We start from the raw sequence: 20,591 nt of genomic DNA on the forward strand, positions 1-20,591 counted from the left end.
CTTGTTGTTTGTCTATAAGTATTAAATGTTTAATTTCTGAGAAACCGAACGGATTGATCGCATTTTGAAGATACCTTAAGGGAAGAAATTTTCGAGGAATTTAATTTCCTGGTTGATGATAATTATTTTTGTTCGTAAATATATCGGCCAATTTTGATAAAAAGGCAAATATTTTTTGAACAGATTTTTCCGTGTCTCGCGGAATTTAATTTTGCGGATAACACCCAAAACCGCGAAATTAAATTTCGTGGAAATCTCTTCCCTTAAGGTATATATATTATTGACTTGAGCTGGATATGTACAACCACTTTAAGACAAAATTGATAATCTATTGAATAACTAATGACTTGAACGCATACCAAATTAATTTTTTTTGATCATATATCTGCTTTAAAGTTTCTGCTCTAAATTCTGCTTAAGGACTGTCTTCACCTTTGGTGAAATGGTTTTTTATTTTCACAATAACTGTTTTCTGTAAATTTTTTATCCGTAAAAGTATATATTTTCTAAAAGCTTATGAAATCCTCTTCAAGATGGCCTTGCTTTGAAATATCATTCAAGAAGCTATAAAAAGATTTCCACTTTTGAAAAAAATGCATGGTTTTGTACTGAAAATTGACGTTGTCATAACAGGGCCCACACCATGAAATTGAAAGTGGAGGGAGGGGCAATAAATATAGAGTCTAAGGAGGCGTAACCAAAAATTTTTACTTTGCAAAAAAAGGGGGGACACCTCTCATTCAGCTACATTCTTCATTCGGCTACAGTGTACAAGGTTATGGGTTCAACCACATATATCTTATTTAAAACACTAGATAGAGCTACTTCGTCCCTAGCTGAAGCAAAACAATCCGCCATGTTTGATAAGTAGACCATAGTTCGTTGCCGGCAATTTGATTGAACAAGCCTATCTTTCGCCTCGTCGATTCGCATCATTCAGGTTTTTTTTGCTTGATTGAACAAATTGCCGGTACCGAACTGTGACCTACTGTGACCTACTTTCAGCAAAAAGGACATATTTAAGCACCTCCTCTCCCCTTTCGCTGATCTTATTGATTAAAGCAGGTGGAAAGTTTGGAGAGAAAAATAAATCAGATAGATTGTATCTAAATCTTTCAATAAATGAGGTTTTTTTCATTTTCATTTTCAATTTACCAATTCAATATGATGAGTTTGTGAAAATGTCTTTGCTTTCCGTGTCTCCTAGTTGTGGATATGAAATGGTTCAAATTTACTACGATGAAGTGTGCGGGTTTCTAAATAAGGAACGTAGATAAAAAAAACACTCTCTGTCTCAGCCTTTACTCTTCTTCATTATTTCTTCATCTTTGTTTTAAGTGTGTAATCGAAGTGGTTTCATCATTCAATGAAATGATAGAGTTGGTTTTTCTTTTGAAGAGAGAGAGTGAGGGAGGGTACTATCTTCGTCTCATCTTATGATACACATTTTTTTTATAAGAACAGCTAAAATTTTTGAAACACTCGGATGTTCTTAACTTTTTGGGTTTTAAGTCTAAAATGTTCTTAAAAATGTTCTTAATTTCACCATTTTGTAACCATTTTTACCTATTTTCCTAAGAAATTGGCTGTTTTAGAGTCCGCGAAGCCTTAGTATGTTCTTAGAATGTTCTTAAATTTCTGGACCTCGAAGCTTTATGTTCTTATATAGTTTGTTCTTATAAAAGAATACGTGTAACATAGTTCCCCTCTCTAGTTTTGATACCTTTCACAGTCTTTTCTTTAAGAATAATATGTGTTTTTGAAGAACCCCTTATATTTGAACCTTGTATTTTCTAAAAAAGCCATTATAAAGTTGCAAATGCTGAATTTATGCGTCAAGTTGAAGGATAATTTTTCTTGCACGATTTAGGTCTTTCTTTGTCACGTATTGGGAACTGGATTGATATTATTTTGCCAGACCGATTTCTGTATAATTTAGGAACAGTATTCTAATAGTGTTCTCATAAGAAAGTGTTGCACAATCACAAAGAGGACAAAAAAACATAATAGAAGGAAAATATAATTTGTTGACGATGTATAAATGATATTTTCAGAAGAGGTTTTTCTTATGGTCAACTTCTTTTTTTTATAAGTAGCCAAAAGAATTACAGAAACAATATCTGTTCTGAGTTTGGAAGACGGTTCTCTTGGGAACTTCCTTTAATGTGGATTCCAAAAAAAAATTGTCCGACTCAAAGATATCGAGATTTTGAAAGCGGGAACGAAAAAAAGAAAATCTTCTTTAAGGCTTGACATTAAAACCAATAACCTGACTCCGGTATTTTCTTCTATAACAATATCCATATCTTGTGATTCTCTCCGATCAGAGACGTGATGACCGATCGACCGCGTAAACATAACTGTCAACATGCCTTCAAGTCAACTCAAACCAAACCACGGAAAATGTCTGAAGCCATCAGAAGAACGTCTCAAGTTGTATTCCAGGTTGGTCTGTTTTTCTTCTTTAGTTTCTTTTCCTTTACTACACCTCTGTGTCACAGACCGCTGGAACTCCCAAATTCCCTGCTCAAAAATTGCATTCCAAAACTATCCCCACTGGATTTTTCAACCTTGGAACCGCCATTGGAATTACAATAGAAATTTTTATCCCCACTAAGGAAAAAAGTTCAACCGAGGCTGTGAGACAGGGGTGTTTTACTAGAATTTTGCTATAACTTTTTGTGGGACTATAATGTTTTTATTCACGTTGTTTCCAGTGCGAAAAAGTTTCCTCCGTCTCAGCGAAGTATACAAAGAGGCTTTTCGTCTCAAAATTCTGCATGACTGAACAAAATTTAAAAAAGAAGTGCTAATTTGCTATGTACAAACCATTTTCTGTGTCAGACAAAAATCCTTACTTAGGCCACTATCATTAACTTTAAGTAACTTCTTTTCTTGTTGCATTTGAGTTTGCAGGGATGGGAGGAGAGTCAAGCAGTTGCTCTTAACACACTGACCTTCATTACCACTGTGGCCAAGGAAGGAATCTGAGAGCCCCCCCTCCCAATGGACCCTCTATTCACGCAGTCACGCAATTTTTTTTCGAAATTCACGCATTCACGCAAATTTTCCTCGAGTTTAACGCAATAACCCGAAGTTTTTTGGGAAAAATCGGGGAAACATTAGAAAATCAGGAAAACTGTACATAATCGGTGGGAAAAAGGGAAAATTCACGTATTCACGCATGAAATAGCCCAGATTCACGCATTCACGCAAACCGCTGGAGGCCATCTAAAGGAATCGAAATAGCTACTGCTGATTTATAAGTAATAGTAATGATATGACATTGAGGGAATTTAGGGATTAATACCCCGAGTTTCATTTTGAAATACTTGAAATACTTGAAATACTTGATAAATAAAATGATACATCACAGACACCAATACTAGACATCGCCGACATACGTATTAACGAAAAGTGGGTTGGCCTTCACCCAATCAACTTCATATGAACACTTGGTTAAAGAGTAATAATGAGGTTTTGCATCAGACAACTCAAATGTATCATTATTTTCTTTTTTAAGAGAGTGTGGGGCATTGGGATCATCGTCTTCTGACATTTCCCATTCTGTAAATCCTAAACATTATAACTTTGATGATATGTCTACAATCATCTCTCTCTGATTCGAACTTCTATAATTCGATTCTTTCTATAATTTGAACTAAAACATTAGTCCCCTCAGTTTGGCTACTGGTATAAAATACTCTCCTTAATTCGAATCTTTCTCTAATTCGTAGAAAACTATTGGCCCCCTGAGTATTACAGCGAGTCGATTGTACTTAAATAGATTTGATATTTTAAAGTTGATATCCTTCTAGAACTTTTAAAAAACCTTTTGATTGTTTTCAAGGGGATAACTATAAGAAAACACTGGAAGAAGTTGGTATTTGAACCCGAACCCCTGGTTTCTGACCAAGATAACATAGCTAACTCGGTCGTCGTCCCTTTAAACCTTAGCTGCATTCCGATTATGAAGCAATGCACCCCTGTGTCACAGTCGTGGAGATGAAATTTTTTATCATAATCCCAATGGGTATAGAATTTCTATTGTTCCTAGGCCAAAAAATCCAGTGAAGATGGGTTTGAAGTCCTTTTTTATCCATTGAATTTCAAATGGGGATAAAACAAAATCGATTTCCAAGTTGCTCTGTAATTGTGGGGTATTCTTTCCGTCTGAGACGAAATTTTGGCTAAATTTTCCGATGGGGTAGGGCTCCCAGCACTGCTAGAAAAAGTTCCAGAAGTTTCCTTTTGTAGTTAGAGGTGAAAACAAAAAAGAATTAACAGTCAACTCTCTCTAATTCGAAACTCTACTATTCAAAACTAGAATATTGGTCCCCTCAGCTAGAAAGAAGTATACATTACTCTCTGTAATTCGAATCTTTCTTTAAAAAGGAGCTTTAAGGATCCCTTTAGAGAGCGTCAATTGATTTACAGACCCACGTTTTTCACTTCTGGAAAGTGTTTTGATTTAGTGAGATCTCTATTATAAGATTTCTATCTGTTTTCCATAAAGATTTCTTTCAGCTCACGATGGGTTCACTCGAGAAATGTTTTTGAAATCATAAATCCAGTGACCTTGGTGTTCTCCAGAGATTTATGATATCAACAGCATTTCTCGTGTGAACCCCTCGTGAGCTGCGAGACATCTTTATGGAAAACAGACAGAAATCTTATAATAAAGATCTCACTAGATCCAAACAGTTTATCTTATACTAAGCTAACTTCAAAAAATTATTTGTACATCTCACGGTTTCAAAGCGGGGTGCCCATTATGGATGTAAGCAAACTATAATATGTACAAATATTTTAGTTAATGTTACTATATAGTCGTGACATGTTCGAATATCAATTTTAAGTCAAAGGTTGAAATCAGAATTCTACAATGGTCATAGACCAAGTGGCACCCCTTCCAACTAAAAAATAGCCAAAAAACAATTCGACCTCTGATCTAATGACTATCAAAGAATATTCCAATACCAGTGTCGTAGGGAGCATTTTGATATATTCGGGGGGCGGGCTGAAGTTTAGTGAAACCGCAAGGGAGAAAATTTGGTTTGGCCAAAGGGAAGGGGGTGAAAGTTAAGCCTCTACATTGCTGGAAAATACACCAAAAATCAATGAATTCAATCAAAATATTTATTATTTTCTTTAAGAATGTTTAGAACCATCTTTGAAAAAATTATTGGGTGGCAATGCCCCTCTGGCCCCCGGTTGTAATCATATATCTTTTAAAGTATTTAGAACTTCTTTGTTTTATTCCGGATTGGTTTTTCTTTGAGGCGACCGCTCGGGTACGGGACGCCGAACCGGGTTCTAGGTCGACTATTCAACCTTTCCCTTTCTGCTGTACTTAACTGTATGGTCAGACTTTGTGCCTATGTTTTAATTTCTTTCTTCTTGTTAAGCTGACAGGTGACTCTAAAGTGGCAGGAGATGCTTACTCAAGGTACCGCACCTGATTTCAGACTTCGGTCTTCAGCTTATCACTTCCTTTTGTGTATTGTGTATTCCTTTTGTTTAAAAAAAAATTATTTTTTTCTTTTCTTCAGTGCATATAACTTCACTATATTTCTTACTTCCCGGGCAGAATGGGTGATTAAAACACGATACGGAAGAAATGTGGTAAAAAGTAGATTATGTTGCCTCACAAAATTTTGGCAAAAAAAATCAAGGAGAAAAAGTTAGAGAAAGTCCTACATTTTCAAAGAATGATAATGTTATCAAGTTGCGATGATGCCATCAACCCTTTAAAGACCGATGACGAGATATATCGTCATCGTGTTCCGTGCCAAAAATACTGGTGATGAAAGACGCAGTAGTGAAAGGGTTAATGATGGGGAAATTTTCATCAAAGATGCTCATTCGGTTTTGCTTTGCACTTTCGAATTTTAAGTCAATCGGATAAATATTTCAAAAGTAATCGAAATTTTCGTTTAGCGACATTTTCTCTATTTTAACTTCTAATTCCACTTCAATGAAATAAGAATCTCGAAAATATCGTAATTATTTCTAAGCATAGTGATTTATATATTAAGCAAAGGAATTTTTCATTGAATTTCTTTTATGCTTAGCGGTAGGAACTCAAGATTTTATGGCGTAAATAAAAAGAAAGTTAATTCGCCCCCTTCGGGCCAATATTTTCACTTTTGAATATATTTCTTCAAAATGTATTTCAAGCAAATTTGTCCTTCTAATTTCTTGCGCTGCAGGTATGCAAATAAATCTCCCCCATCGTGTTTTTCTCATTACATTCTTTTTCTTTAATAACAACAATTTTATAAGAACAACGAGGCTCAAAATCGCCAAAAAAAAGAACAATTTAAGAACAATGCTGAGCCTGGAATTACTCAGTTTCAAGCAATTTAGGGGTCAAAGTTTAGTGAAAATTGAGTATAAAGCTTAAAATACCTCAATTCCACCTCATAAACAAGAACGGGATACAGTAAGAACAATTTGAGGCTAAAAGAACAAGAAATAAGAACAGTCGATTCTCAGCAAAATTTTACTAATGAAAAGAAAAGAAAAGAGAGTATATAATTCGTTTCAATTGTCACAATTAGGAATCTTAATTGTGTGTCTTTTGTGATGAATTTTTAGAGTAATTGGAGAACCCCTTCCAAGTAATCTCATTTAAAAAATCGTTGATCGGTGTCGATTGTTATGCTTTAGTAGTGTTTACGTTATTTTATTAAAATTTTACAGGGAAAAATTCCTAAAACTGACAAAAAATATCCAGAAATTTTCTTATAAATCCTATGAAAGAATATAATTTTAAAGAAATCTCCATATTTTTAGAAAAAGGGAGAGAAAAAAATAACATTTCAGTGTACTATCTATACCTTTCTAAAATAACATGCAAACACAGCAGAACGTCGCATGTAATTAGAGATATTTCTCTCAAGAAATGAAAAAAATAAAATAAAATCTTGAAAAGGGGTACTTATTGAAATATAGTAAGTATACTTCTGCCTGGTAGAAGAGTGAATTTTCTTTCTGAAAAAAATGTATAACATTGTACATCTTTCTAATACATGAAGAATGAAAGAAGGAAAACATGTTTTGTGAATTTTTTGAAAAAATCGTATATTAGTCAACTAAGAAAGAAGTATAAAAAGAAGAAGTTTTTGAAATTTTGTGAAGTAATTATTAACAACAATTTGAATTTTGACATAACGAGAAAAATAATTTGGAATCTTACAAAGGTTTTCATAATGGTGTATAAAGCCTGGGACACGATTTCAAAAACGTTGTACGGCAAACGAGTTACCGTGGTACGAAAACATAACCATCGTCAGAAGCGACGTACCAGTCAGAAAAGACGTATGTCACAAGCTATGGAACGTTCCTCTATGGCTGTCTTACAGGTTACTCTATTGTTCTAGTGTTTTTTTATTTTTTTGTTTTCTTTCCGAGCATCATATCAGGCACATTACTAGTCTGAATCGCGGACCTCTACAAAACCCCAGGTAGTATATAAGGAGCACGAATCCGTTAGTGGATGCGAGCAGCCTAGCACATTACGCAATTTATACACATTTGTAAAGAACACATCACTAGCTTTTTTTACATCGGCTCTTTATCCGCCGATGCCTTATTTTGAGCTTACGCCCATTTAGGGCCGTTAATAAATAACGACTAAACTTGTTAAAATCAATAACAGGCTTTAAATACTGAATATTGACTTTAATTGGCAATAAATACCCTGCTTTGGTCGCTACTTTATTTATAGCTGAAAAAGGACCGAAAGTCAGTATCTCTTATATAGTTTCTGGGATCTGAGGTTGTGGTTGTTCTTAATCTGATCTTGATTTTTGGCTAAATGTCAGTCTTGCTCCTATAAAAACGTGTTTACTCGATAATTTAACGACTGTCCGATTCTACTACTCAGAATATCTTATTTACAGGGCCGGCGAATCAATTTTGAAAGTGGAGGGGCCAAATAGTAAGTGTCTAAGGAGGCGCCACCATGGTTGGTTGGTTTTTTTTTTCTTAGCAAAAAAGTGGGGGGCCATGGCCCTGATTTACAATCCCTGATGTTATATAGTAAATTATTCTTCTATATTTGATACATCTAGAACTTTAAATGCAATGTCGGTGTATATTTTCCAGCCCTTTATATCAATCAAAAATACCCCCTTCTCACAGACCCACTGGGGACCCTTCTCACTGGAATATTGTCCAAAATATTGTCCCCAGTGGAAAATTATCCAAAATATTGTCCCCAGTGGAAAATTATCCTCCAATTTTTTGTCTCCACTGAAAATAATCAAATAAACCAATCCTCGCTGCGAAACATGATGCTTTTTTTCCCATCCCCACTGAATTTTGTGACTTGAAAAAAATAGAATTGAAATCCCCAGCCATAAAAAATATGAGAATATCAATCCCCATTGAGTTTCAGTCCGTTGTTTTTATTCCCACTGGCTGAAAAAATCCCGCTGCCGGGGTCTGTGAGTAGGGGGAGTTCAAAACCAATCTTATCACTTTGATAATGATTTGGTGATACCCTGTAGAGAGCTCATTTAAAACTAAAATCTATTTCATTTTAAAGAATTCGCGTGATATATGTATTTTTTTTCTTTCCCTTAAAAAAATGAATTAATATACAGTATTAATTTTTTGAAATTTTAGCGTTATTTTGTGATTTTTCTTTTTCAAAATTTAAATTTCTTGTTAAGATACAATTTTGCAGTGGGAACATCTAGTTTTTTTTAAACGCCTCGGTTTTCTTTTTATGGCTTAATTTGCTAGATCCTTCAAAAAAAAGGGAAAAAGTGGGAATCAAGAAAGATGTACCTAAAGATACTTCGTATATTGAGAACGAAGTAAGATGTAGGTAACCTGATAACAGCTGGTCATGATTTTCTTACTGGCACGGTAACCCTCTGAAGGCCCTTGAAAATTAACCATCTGAGGAAAATAGTCTTTCCGCGGTGAATTCTACGACAAGAATCTTGTTGTGCGCCGGAAAGTCAAAAACTAAATTTTCCTGATACGGCGCCCTATTTTTAAACACTATCGCGCAACTTTTTTTTGTCATTCCCAGTCCTGTTAGACAAGCCAGTTGAAGCGCGGTCCTCACAAATTCGTCATATTGTTTTGTTTTCACCCATCTCTTTAGAGCTTCAGTGTGGCGGTGGGCAGAAACAATCTGATCTCAGTTTAGATGTAGGTATCTATTCACCTATCAAGTGCCAAAATATGTGTTGAGACGTCAAGAGTGTATTTTTCTTGATTGGGATGTGTACTCGCATTATAAATAAACAAAAATTAGACAATAAGCCTTTTTCATAAATAGTTTTGAGTGCAACGAGTGCCTCGTTCTGAAACCATTACCAAGGTGATTAAATCTCTTGAGTCTTCGAATGTTACTTTCATATATAGAGTAAACTTCTAATGGACTATTCTGGTGGGAACATAGAGGTATAAAGAAAAACAGGAGTTGAATGTGTCGGTAATTGGTCGTTAAAGTCTTTTGATTTCTTTTATAAAATGTATCAAAAGAAATTCTAAGCTCGCCCGATGAAATAAGACTTTTTAGTAGAACTCAAGTTTGCTATGAACATTCTAATAATCAGTATTGAAGATTCTCGCCTTTTAATATACGAAAATTAGATAAGAATTCGTCCACGAAGCAAGTTTATGTTCCATTTCGCTATCCGCTCAATTTTGTTTTGAAAAGATATTTTCTCAAGCTAGAAAATGAAAAGTTCTTTATAAGCACACACGATTTCAGACTCAATGTGTAGACATAAAGTCGCTGGAGAATTTTGGAGGAAAGTATCAAGCAATAGAGTTCACCTTAAGGAAAACATTGATCGAAAAATCTTATCATTTGATGAAGGATTGCCAAGTTTACAGGCCTTTTTTTAGTCCAAATATTTTCTTACACTGATGTCAGAAACAATGAATCTCGTCTCATCTAATTTCTAAAGCTTAAATGAGCCAATAGGATTTCATCCATGGATAAAAGAGCTCATTAAAAATGCACGATATATGAGATTATGAGCATGCATACATCGTAACTTTTTTAATCGTAGGGCGAGCTTGGTTACAATAGCATACTTCTCCTGTTTCTTTATACCTCCATGGTGGGAATCAATACACTCTTCTCGAGATGCATAAATTTATTGTTGTCCTCGTTTTCAAACAGATTTCATTGCTATAAAATAACACATTCACAATGATAATTGTGTTGTTTTCACCTCATGAGACATTTTGAATTTCAAGTACTTTTGTTTTAGAGTTAATGTTTGCCTTTTGGGGATTTAAATTGGTTTAAATGTATAATTTCATAGCAATGAAATCTGTTTGAAAACGAGGACAACAATAAATTTATGCATCTCGAGAAGAGTGTATTACCATAGCAATATTTTGAAAACTAAGTGCTCTCATGACGTAATTTTTAAAAAGGTTTTCGGGTCCTTCTTATATGTGTGAATACGTTGGAAAACTTAAAAAATTACATCTCAAAATCATTTGAACAAGAAATCTTCTTCCCTTATCAGCTCGAGGGTAAATCTCTAAATATGTACATACAAATGATATAACGCCGTTGACAAATCAAGAAGTCCAATCGTCCCAAATCATTGCCTGAGAAAACTAAGAGTTTTTCTGTCTGTCTGAGCATAAATTTTGAGATTGACCCTGTTTCATGTATATGGGACCCTCCTCGCTATGTAAGATAAGCCAATGTCGAAATTAAGGCTAGCTAGACAGAAAAACTCTTAGCTTTCTCAGACACTAATTTTGTGATTTAATGGCGATATGCTTAGGACAGCCAATTTGTAATCTTGTTTACGATTCATTATACAATCTGCCCGTTGAGTCCCCAGTTTGAAAATAATCCTTCTAGTTTAGTTGATTATCTAACAAGTATATTGTTCTGGCTCTAAATGGCCCTAAGTAATTGTAAAGTTTATTGTTCTCGCTCTAAATGGCCCTAAATAACTTTAATAAGTTTATTTTACCAATACTAATTGGTCAAAGGTCGCCGCTATCCCCCAAAAATTTACTTAGGGCACAGGGGATGTCAGAATATGAACCAAACTTCGGGCCGATTGATTGATTGATTGATTGATTGATTGATTGATTGATTGATTGATTGATTGATTGATTGATTGATTGATTGATTGATTGATTGATTGATTGATTGATTGATTGATTGATTGATTGATTGATTGATTGATTGATTGATCGATTGATTGATTGACGTTTGCTCCGTCTTATGAATGTTAAATTTTCCTTGATTATACATAACGCTCTTTTCATGAAACTTTTTGGGGGTCTTGCGAAAAACTAATAGAATTAAATATAGGTTAGAAACCAAGAAAAAGAAATGGAAAGGTTTCCAGCAAGGTTGTTTAAGTATTATCGACCTGAGGTTTTCATTAAGGGGAAATCTATAAAAATGTCTTTGTTACAGGGTCTCACCCGGTCTCAACAAAATAATGTGTATTTATTAGACTATTTAATTAAGTTTTATGAAATTTAACTTCAGGTCTATTTTTTTACCAACCGTAGTTTTTCCTTTTTTTATATCCTTTCTATGCTCAAACAAAATTTCTTCTCTTTTTTATAGGTCCAGTACCTTTTTTTTTTGCTTCTTCATTTTTAGAAATTATGATTTTTGTTTTTTATATAATTATTATGGTTTCTCTTTTTTCAATTATATATTTGGATTTCTTAAACTTTTTTTGTATTTGTTTGTTTGGGATGTGGAATGGTGGAATGTTGATTTTTAAGTTGATGAAAACATAGCTATCCGTGAAAAATACTGTAATATCTATACTCCAGAAAAAGTGAAATATCGAACTACCTTATTACACGAATATTATTAGACAAATACTCAACGGCCTTGAAATTAACACGCAAAAAATTAGCACGACTTTTATTTGCTTTTTCAAGGACACCACGGCTGGTTTTAATTAAGGGGGTTTTTATTAACACGAAATTTTTCAATTCGTGTTAATAAAATGACTAGCAATATTTGTGTAATAAGGTAAATCATAACTTTAAACAGTTGTACTATACTATTGGTAGCTTGTAGAAATGGGACTAAAACCTACCAAAAAAGAAGGGGAAAATTTAAAGAATCAAGTGAAATATGGTACTGGAACATCTGATTGTTTGATTTGGGATGGCACTGTGGACGGGGGTGATGTCTTTACCGGAAAATCACGATCGGTCAAAACACCAGTGAGCACTTATTGGTAACCTTCGAAATGATTACATGGACATTAAGCTATAATTTAAAGGAAATTATTTAACGTCTCCAATCTCCAACGATTGCCTTACTCAGCATTTTTAAACAAAAGGAAGTACAAGTTTCTCCCCTTTTAGAGCCGAGCGAGCTTAATATTTAAGAAATTATTTTGTTTATTATGTTTTGTCAGCATAAAGAAATTGGCTCAAAGCGGAAGGAAAACACATTAAATAGATTTTGTTCCTGAAGCGAGGTTTTTTAAAACCCACAGAGTTGAAATATAAATATATCAAATCATGCTTGATTAATTGGTGATTTATTCTAACCAAGAAAACGTATTGTTTGCATCAGCAGAATTCCGAATCATAAAATTCTGGATGATTGTCTTTCTTATCATTATGTATGGTTTTATCATAGATGTGCTCAAAAGTTGGCCTTACTAAAATCCGGTGTCTAGCCAACACATCCTCACACTTCTACTACCATACATACGTGTAGATATGTAAACATCCGAAAATCTACTATACTGGCAGTTACGGTAAATACTATATCTACCATTACAGTAAAAATAATAATTTAGTAGATTTACGGATGTTTACATATGTATATACATATAGTAGAAATAAGCGCGAGATTGGCCTTGTGTAGCCCGGCACGTCTATCTGACGTTACAGGTTTACAATTATTTTCAGTTTGTAGTATGACATCGATCTCTAATCGATAACAGTGTAACTTCATACAGTGTGTACCAAAAAAAGCGGACAAATTTTTACATACAGTAATAATCTCCAAAACTCATCATCTTAACTTAGGGCTTAAAATGTTTGTAATAGGATTTAAATTCTTTGTTCAATCAATAGGTACTATACTATAGGTATTCAATTTCCAAGACGATTGAATAGGTTTTTGAGGTTGAAATATTAAGTATTCAAGTCATAAAACTTTGTATAAATCATTAGGGTTTTACTTTATTTAAAAAATGTGTCCGCTTTTTTTGGGACACACTATATATTGAAGACTAACAGACTGCCCACCCATCATTCAGAAGTAAAAAATAATTACCTTTTTTTATATACATTTCAGGTGATGTCTTTAGGATCGGATATTTTACCCGAGTACCAAGTGGAATCTCCAAAAATCCACCCATGGACAATTCTCCATTACTCACCATTCAAAGCCATCTGGGATTGGGTGGTCTTATTTCTCGTCATGTATACCGCCATTATCACGCCCTACATGGCCGCCTTCGTATTAACCAGAGATTCCAACGAGGAAACATTCGCGATGCATACATCTCATGCCGCTTCTGCAATCACCATAGCTGATGATCCATTGGTCATCTTAGATTACATTGTTGATGTCATGTTTATTATTGATATTTTCATCAACTTTCGAACGACTTTTGTTGATGTACATGACGAGGTTGTCAGTGATCCTTGTTTAGTTGCTATCCATTATATGAAGGGATGGTTTGTCGTTGACTTGTTAGCTGCCATACCCTTTGAGTTACTCATCATGATTGGAAATACTGATCAGGTATTAACAGTTTTTACATTGACTAATTTTTACCTTCCATAAACTACTAAAAGTTGGAGGACTGTTTTACGTTCTGCTTAAGCAAAGCATAAAATGATGGCTGCCATATTGATCTAGGCTATTTACTCGCGCCTTCAAGTCTATCAAAAATGAACCCCGGGCTGATGTGCCCGATTAAAGAGAGGAACGGATATTATGTTATAGAGTAAAATCCTCAAACCTCTTTTTATCTCATCTGGCTTTAGAATAATGGGTTAGAAAACCTATAAGAATCTAGAATTCCAGAAGGTCAGGCTGATCTAACAGGCTGCATACGTTACAAAGATTGAACTGAACCTTTTGAAAATATCTTTTCTGCTTTCCTTTCAATGTTAAGAAATTTTTACTTTATTTTATTTATTCATAGACGACCACGTTGATCGGTTTACTGAAGACGGCGCGTTTGCTACGTTTGGTTCGCGTCGCACGGAAGCTAGACCGTTACTCAGAATACGGTACCGCCCTTCTCATGTTACTAATGTTTGGTTTCGCCCTAGTGGCGCATTGGTTAGCCTGCGTGTGGTACGCCATTGGAAATTTTGAACGCCATCAAGTCCAAGAAATGGGATGGCTTTATAAGTTAGGTATCAATACAAATCAACCGTATAACCGGACAGATTCTAACAGTGGACCGGACATTCAAACCAAGTATTTGACAGCTCTGTATTTTACATTATCAAGCTTGACAAGTGTTGGGTTTGGAAATGTATCAGCAAACACCAATAGCGAGAAGATATTTACCATTGCTGTTATGCTAGTCGGAGGTTAGTATGTTAGTAATAACATTAAGTTGAAGGTCTTTTTTAGGACGTGTGACAAAGTTTTAGCGCTGCGAAACCTACTTTTGTTTATGGTCTATTTCCATGTGCAAAGGGAAAGTTCACCACTTCCTTCAATTCTATCGGCCTATTTGAATGAAGAGTGTATTTCAGACACATTTTTGGGATTAGGTAAATGATTAGGACCCTTAAAAATTATTTGTAACATGGATAAAATCGTAGACGATTTCCAAGCGTCTGGTTTGAAGATCAAGGAATTTAACTTAACATTGCTTCATTATTAGTTCTATACTTAGTTCTTAGCAGTTAAAAGAATTACCCATGAAAACAGAATACATCAGACTATTGAAATGGGAGCCATTCGGTAATTCTCGGTGAGATTTACGTGGTCGCACATTACAGTTTTAAAGGTTAGTCTGATGTATTCTGTTTTCATGGGTAATTCTTTTAACTGCTAAGAATTATAAAGTAAAAGACCTTGGTAAGAACGGGTCATGGATTTGTTACGACCCTTTCTTGGTGGCCTGGTGGCGCATTTCAAATTTGAATCCAAACATAGGCATAGGGGTACAAAACCTTTTGTTTTCATCTCGTCCGTGGTCGAAAGATGATAAGTCTGCGACCGCAGTCGGAGACGACTAGGGGAGGGCGCCACTCTTTCTCCCTGGATTGCTCAACTTACCCTTGATCCTTCTTTTAATTGCTGAGCATCAACCAGAGAGGCATCAAGTACCATTTTAGGAATCTTTGGTATGACCCGGCTGGGGTTGAACCAACAACCTTGCGAAACGTAGCCGGATGCTCTACCACTGCACTACGGTCGAAAGATGATAGTGATGATGATCAATGGCGTATCGGATAGTTGAATGACTAGAGAGCTAACAAACCTAAAACTTCTACTTTCTACTTTCAGCATTGATGCATGCGGTTATCTTTGGTAACGTCACGGCAATCATACAACGTTTATATTCGGGTATGGCCCATTACCATTCCACCATGAGACGTGTCCGTGAATTCATACGTTTCTATCAGATACCGTCACCGTTGCGGCAACGGTTGGAAGATTATGCTCAATATGATTACTCCTATACTAACGGTATTGATATGAACGAGGTAAGCTATGCGATCGCCTTCTAGAATGACCGACGCGCTCAACAACATTTGCCCAACACCCATTTCAATAGCCGGGTGGGAGGTGGAGCACTATTATGTCTCTATGAATAATTTTTTTAACTGCTAAGTATATTTGTTATTGAAATTTGTGGTGATAATGTCTCACAATACTCAAAGCATAGTCCTTAAGCAATTCCAAAATAATTATTTTGAGTTTTTTTAAGGTATACCAGATTAAAATGGTTGCGTCATTTGCTAATGTAACATTTTTGGAAGTTGTGTTTGAATCCGAACATAAGGGTACAAAATCTTTTTTTTTCAGATCATAAGAGCCAGTAGAGTCATTCAGATTTTTTTTGTAATTAGAATTTATTATTGAGGTATTTCTCAATAGACGATATCGGCTTAACGTGAAAACTCAGATTTGATCCCCGAATATTGCCCACAATGCTTTGTGCGGAAAAATTTTCACCGTGAACTTTTTTCCGCGCAAAGCATTGTGGGCAATATTCGGGGATCAAATCTGAGTTTTCACGTTAAGCCGATATCGTCTATTAAGAAGGTTCCACCTGGGTCTGTAATCACAGAAATGCTCAAATGGAATCTCTTTTTCTTTCCACTTATACAGGTTTTACGGAACTTTCCTGAAGGTTTACAAGCAGACATTTCGTTACACTTAAACCGTCATCTTTTGTCCAACAACTTGGCGTTCCGTGGTTGCACTCCAGGTTGTTTGCGCTCGCTCTCCTTGAAGTTCAATACAACACATTGTCCACCGGGTGATTACATCATTCACTATGGTGACGAAATCAACAATTTGTACTGGATCGGCCGTGGTACGGTAGAAGTTATACAGTGTGATAGTATTATCGCTATACTTGGTAAGCAACTTACTATAGTCTAAAACCTTTTAAAGATCTAAAGTTTGCGACCGCAGTCGAAGTAGACCTGAAGGCTCCTCTTTCGATAGCTATCTACCCGAAGGTAGCGGATGGCGCCACCCTTGCTCCCTGGATTGCTTCACATGCCCTTGTTCCTTCCCTTAATTGCTGAGTATCAAGCAGAGAGGCATCAAGTACCATTTTTGTACTAAATGCAATAAAATTTCTGGTGTAGAGCAGCGAGTTAACGGCTCCGTTTTTCGATTGACAATTGTAGTGGAGTTCCACGAATTCGAACTTCTATTATTCGAATCTTTCTCTGATAATTCGAACTAAAATATTGGTCCCCTCAGCTAGAAAGTTGCTTTAATACTCTCTGTAATTCTGAATCTTTCTCTAATTCGAAGAAAAATTCTCGGTCCCTTGAAGATCGAGTTAGAGAGAAAGTTAACTGTATTTACATTGATGGATCGAAATTTTACATGTACCAAATTGTAGTTTAAAACGCATTTAAAACATTTATTCTTAGGTAAAGAGGATTCATTTGGAGAGAACTTTGGCCTGACATACAATCGAGTAACTGGCAAAGCAAAAGCCAGTATACGAGCCTTGACTTATTGTGATTTACATTCCATTTCCAAAGAAAACCTCATGCATATTATGGCAGCTTATCCAGAATTTCGAAAAACTTTCAATGTGGATTTGCATATTACTTACGATTTGAGAGATTCACAGGTGATGGGATTTCATGTGTATCGTGGGATTGATTTGAACCCCGTTTTTTTCTCAACTTCAGTTGATGTAGAATCTGAGAATGTCTGTGTGTCCTAAATCTAAAATGGTTGGGTTTGGCTGAAATTTTGCACACTTATTCCTCGGGTGAATAAATATTTTTAGGGTGTTTTTTTTTCATTTTTCAAAATTTTTGATATTTCGGGCATGTGGAAAAGTTTTCGTTAAAGCGAGACTAAAACTTTGGGTAACCTGGAGACTTTAAAAATGGTTGGATTTGGCTTAAATTTTGCACACTATTATTTCATACCACTTGCTTTAAAAAGTTGCGACCATTGTTAGGTTATTGCTTGACTTGACTTGTCAATTTCAAATAGTTTAATGCATAACTTTGAACCATTTTTCTCTCGTTTCGTAGCTTGAAGAAAAAGATGTCAACAGCTCAATCTTCAATTCCTCACCATCATTCAACGCGCAACGTTTCTCGAATAACGTACGTACTACGCCTTTCGATCGTCTATCGCCTAGTTACAACGGCTCACCTTGCCGGACGTGTACTAGCAGTGGCTTCACTAAATCAACTACGGAGTTTTCAAGCGATGAGCGACGTGCAAGTAGACCTTTATTAGACTCGTTATCTGAAGAAGACCCATGCTCCTCCAGCAGTTGTCAAAGTCGCATGACTAAAAATAAATGTCCAACATCTAATAAAATAGTTGATAGTTCTTTTATCGCGACGTCACCAGTAGCTATACGAAGAGATACACATCTTTCAGCTACGTCTCATCATAACGTTGCTGCAACGTCGTACCACGATGGATCTTGTACTTTAGAACTGAGACGAGAAGTTGAAGAGATGAGAACCCATTTATTCCGTATTGAAAGTCTTTTGAAACAAGACATGAAAAAAGTTGTCGATTTGTTAGAAGAGAAAGTGACGTCAACATCTTCGACCACGCCCAATAAAACAAATAATGATAGTAATAATAACAATAATACTTCTATCAAGAACAACAATACCCATAATGCAACAGTAGTCAAAAATAACAATAACCATACTTCGATTCCATCTACAACGACATCCAATCACAACCATATCAAGGTTTTAACAACAGACAAAACTAAAATTAATTCTTCATCTTCAAACTCGAACAGGGTTAAGAACCAATAGCAATAAACATGATGTTTCGGGGACAAAAGAAATAAAGAAAAAGGAAATAACCGAGACTTTTTAGGTGATTCACGGCAAAAAGTTGCAGTCGTTTAATAATTCACAGTGAATAAAAGTTGACCTTCTCTAATTTGACGTTCTACTATTCTATCCGCTAGATTATTCGATAATATTGAAAGTCACCGACAACGAAAAACTCTTATTAACGGTGCTCTGTTATTCAAATCCAAATCCGATTCTTGAATTAGATTAGAATTGAATTAGAGAACGTCAAAAACTTTCCAATCTGGTGGCAGCTTTTTTACCGTAAATTCAAAAGTCACAGCATATTTTTGGTTTTTCCTGTAGAAATTTGTCAATATCTTTGATTTCAGTAAAGAGATATTTACGCTTTTTTATAAGAATATACTTTATAAAAATATTTATGATGAAATTGGCCAAAAATCAAGAATATACTAAGAATATCACCATCATGGAGTTTGGCAACCGAACTTAAGTCATCTTACCCCAGTTTCACCGTGATAAATTTTATGAATTTTGTGTATGATTCATTTTCTATATTGTCTATATTCCGAATAAAAAAAACAGTAAGTGCAGAACTTCTAGAATACGGAGTCAAGTAAAATATACGGAAGTTGTATTCTAAATTTCGCACAATATTCAGTTCCGCTGAAAATGCATATCCCAGCTCGGTAAAAGATGTACAAAAAATCCGTCCCAAGAATTGAGTTTCAAGCCCGAAGGGCTAGAGACGAGACTCCTGGATGGAAAATGAAACCACTTTTTTCCCATCCAGAACGCCCGCGCGTAGTTTTTACACAAACGCTAGATTGAAACTAAAATCTATCGCTAGATTTCAAAAATGTAGTCCTCAAAAATAAAGGAACCGCTAGATACAATCCGTAGTCATGATTACGGCGCGTTCTATGTGCGTTTTGGATAGGAAATAAGTGGCTTCAGTTTCTCTTGCCTTAGAAGGGTTAAATGTTCGCCTCTTTCCAAGCCCGAAGGGCTTGAAACTCAATGGCTCCAAGTTATGTATGTTTTATAAAATATCCCATCATGGACTATCACTTCAGGATTGCACCCAAAGGGATAGAGAATGGTGTGATATTTCGGGAAATTTGCGATCGTTATCCTAATGCTGCTTGTGGATGTTTGAATATGGAAAAATGGGTACCCTCCCTAGGAAGTGACATTCGGAGAAGGGATAAAATTAAAAAGATTTTGTAAAATTTAGGTGCAAATAAGGAAAATAATTGAAACTTGAAAGGAATATATGAATCATAATTTTATCCTTATATTTGTATGCAGTTTTTCTTTTGCTCGATCCTTGTGATAAAAATTTTCTTTGCGCCTATTGTAAAATATCACATCATCCAGTATCCCACCAGGATTTTTCCCGGTAGGATAAAGTTAGTGTGATATTTCTGGACATTTGCGGTCGTTATCCTAAAACAGCTATGTAATTTGTAAAATATCAGTGGATGAAATTGATAGACCCCTCAAAGTGTTCGAAATTATGTACAGTTCCAGAATTTTTGAGCTTTCAAAGTTTGTTGAATATAATATGTTTCAGAGTTATATCAATGAGGATATTTTGTAAATGAAGTATTTTGTGGAGTATGTAAAAATAGTTTATTTTGATCGGCTTTTGGAAAAATCCCAAGGCCAAGGGAGTTAAAAAAGGTGAGAATATGTCGAGTCTGTGTGAAAAATTGAAAATTAAAATAAGAACGAAACCTTCTGTGCTCTGTAGGTGGAGTATGCACAATATTTGCATATTTATTTGGTTGACTTGAGAGCCCCAAGACTGTGCAATTGAATAGAGCTGTGAAAGAAAAATTCTGGTAGAATGTCTTTGGGGTGAAAATAGACTAAAATTGCAGATTTTATGCAATGAAGACTGCTGTAGCAGAAGCTCAATGGTTCCAAGTTATGTAGCCTGAATCGAAGACCTCTATAGATATACTTCATATAAGAAACTTTTTCGAAGAAGCCTACAAGTTTGGTAGATAACTTGTAGACTTTTAACAAATTTTAAAGTGGCTGTACCGCAGCACAGCAGCAGCAAAACTTTAGCATTGTTAATGATAAGTAGAGAATTATAGAATCATATGAAAACATGTCCG

At 35.3% G+C, this 20,591-nt stretch overlaps 1 protein-coding gene across 3 annotated transcripts in view; it reads left to right on the forward strand.

Annotated features, from left to right (window-relative positions):
- The window catches only part of LOC136820012 (potassium voltage-gated channel subfamily H member 6-like), a 58,969-nt gene extending 40,375 nt beyond the window's left edge, over nt 1-18,594 (forward strand). The window contains exons 3-9 of one of the 3 annotated variants that reach the window (XM_067076250.1): nt 2,328-2,445; nt 13,292-13,744; nt 14,151-14,547; nt 15,476-15,675; nt 16,304-16,556; nt 17,086-17,291; nt 17,707-18,594. In XM_067076250.1, the coding sequence (XP_066932351.1) occupies nt 2,335-2,445; nt 13,292-13,744; nt 14,151-14,547; nt 15,476-15,675; nt 16,304-16,556; nt 17,086-17,291; nt 17,707-18,459 (2,373 nt within the window). In that variant the 5' untranslated portion in view covers nt 2,328-2,334 and the 3' untranslated portion in view covers nt 18,460-18,594. Of the gene's footprint in view, nt 1-2,327; nt 2,446-6,953; nt 7,368-12,017; nt 12,202-13,291; nt 13,745-14,150; nt 14,548-15,475; nt 15,676-16,303; nt 16,557-17,085; nt 17,292-17,706 lie in introns of those variants that run through there. The other 2 variants (XM_067076248.1, XM_067076249.1) reach the window with 2 other exon arrangements.
- Nucleotides 18,595-20,591: the final 1,997 nt, after the last annotated feature.

The sequence above is a fragment of the Clytia hemisphaerica genome, unplaced genomic scaffold, assembly GCF_902728285.1.
Source record: "Clytia hemisphaerica strain Z4C2 unplaced genomic scaffold, Clytia hemisphaerica genome assembly, whole genome shotgun sequence".
Taxonomy (NCBI): domain Eukaryota; kingdom Metazoa; phylum Cnidaria; class Hydrozoa; order Leptothecata; family Clytiidae; genus Clytia; species Clytia hemisphaerica.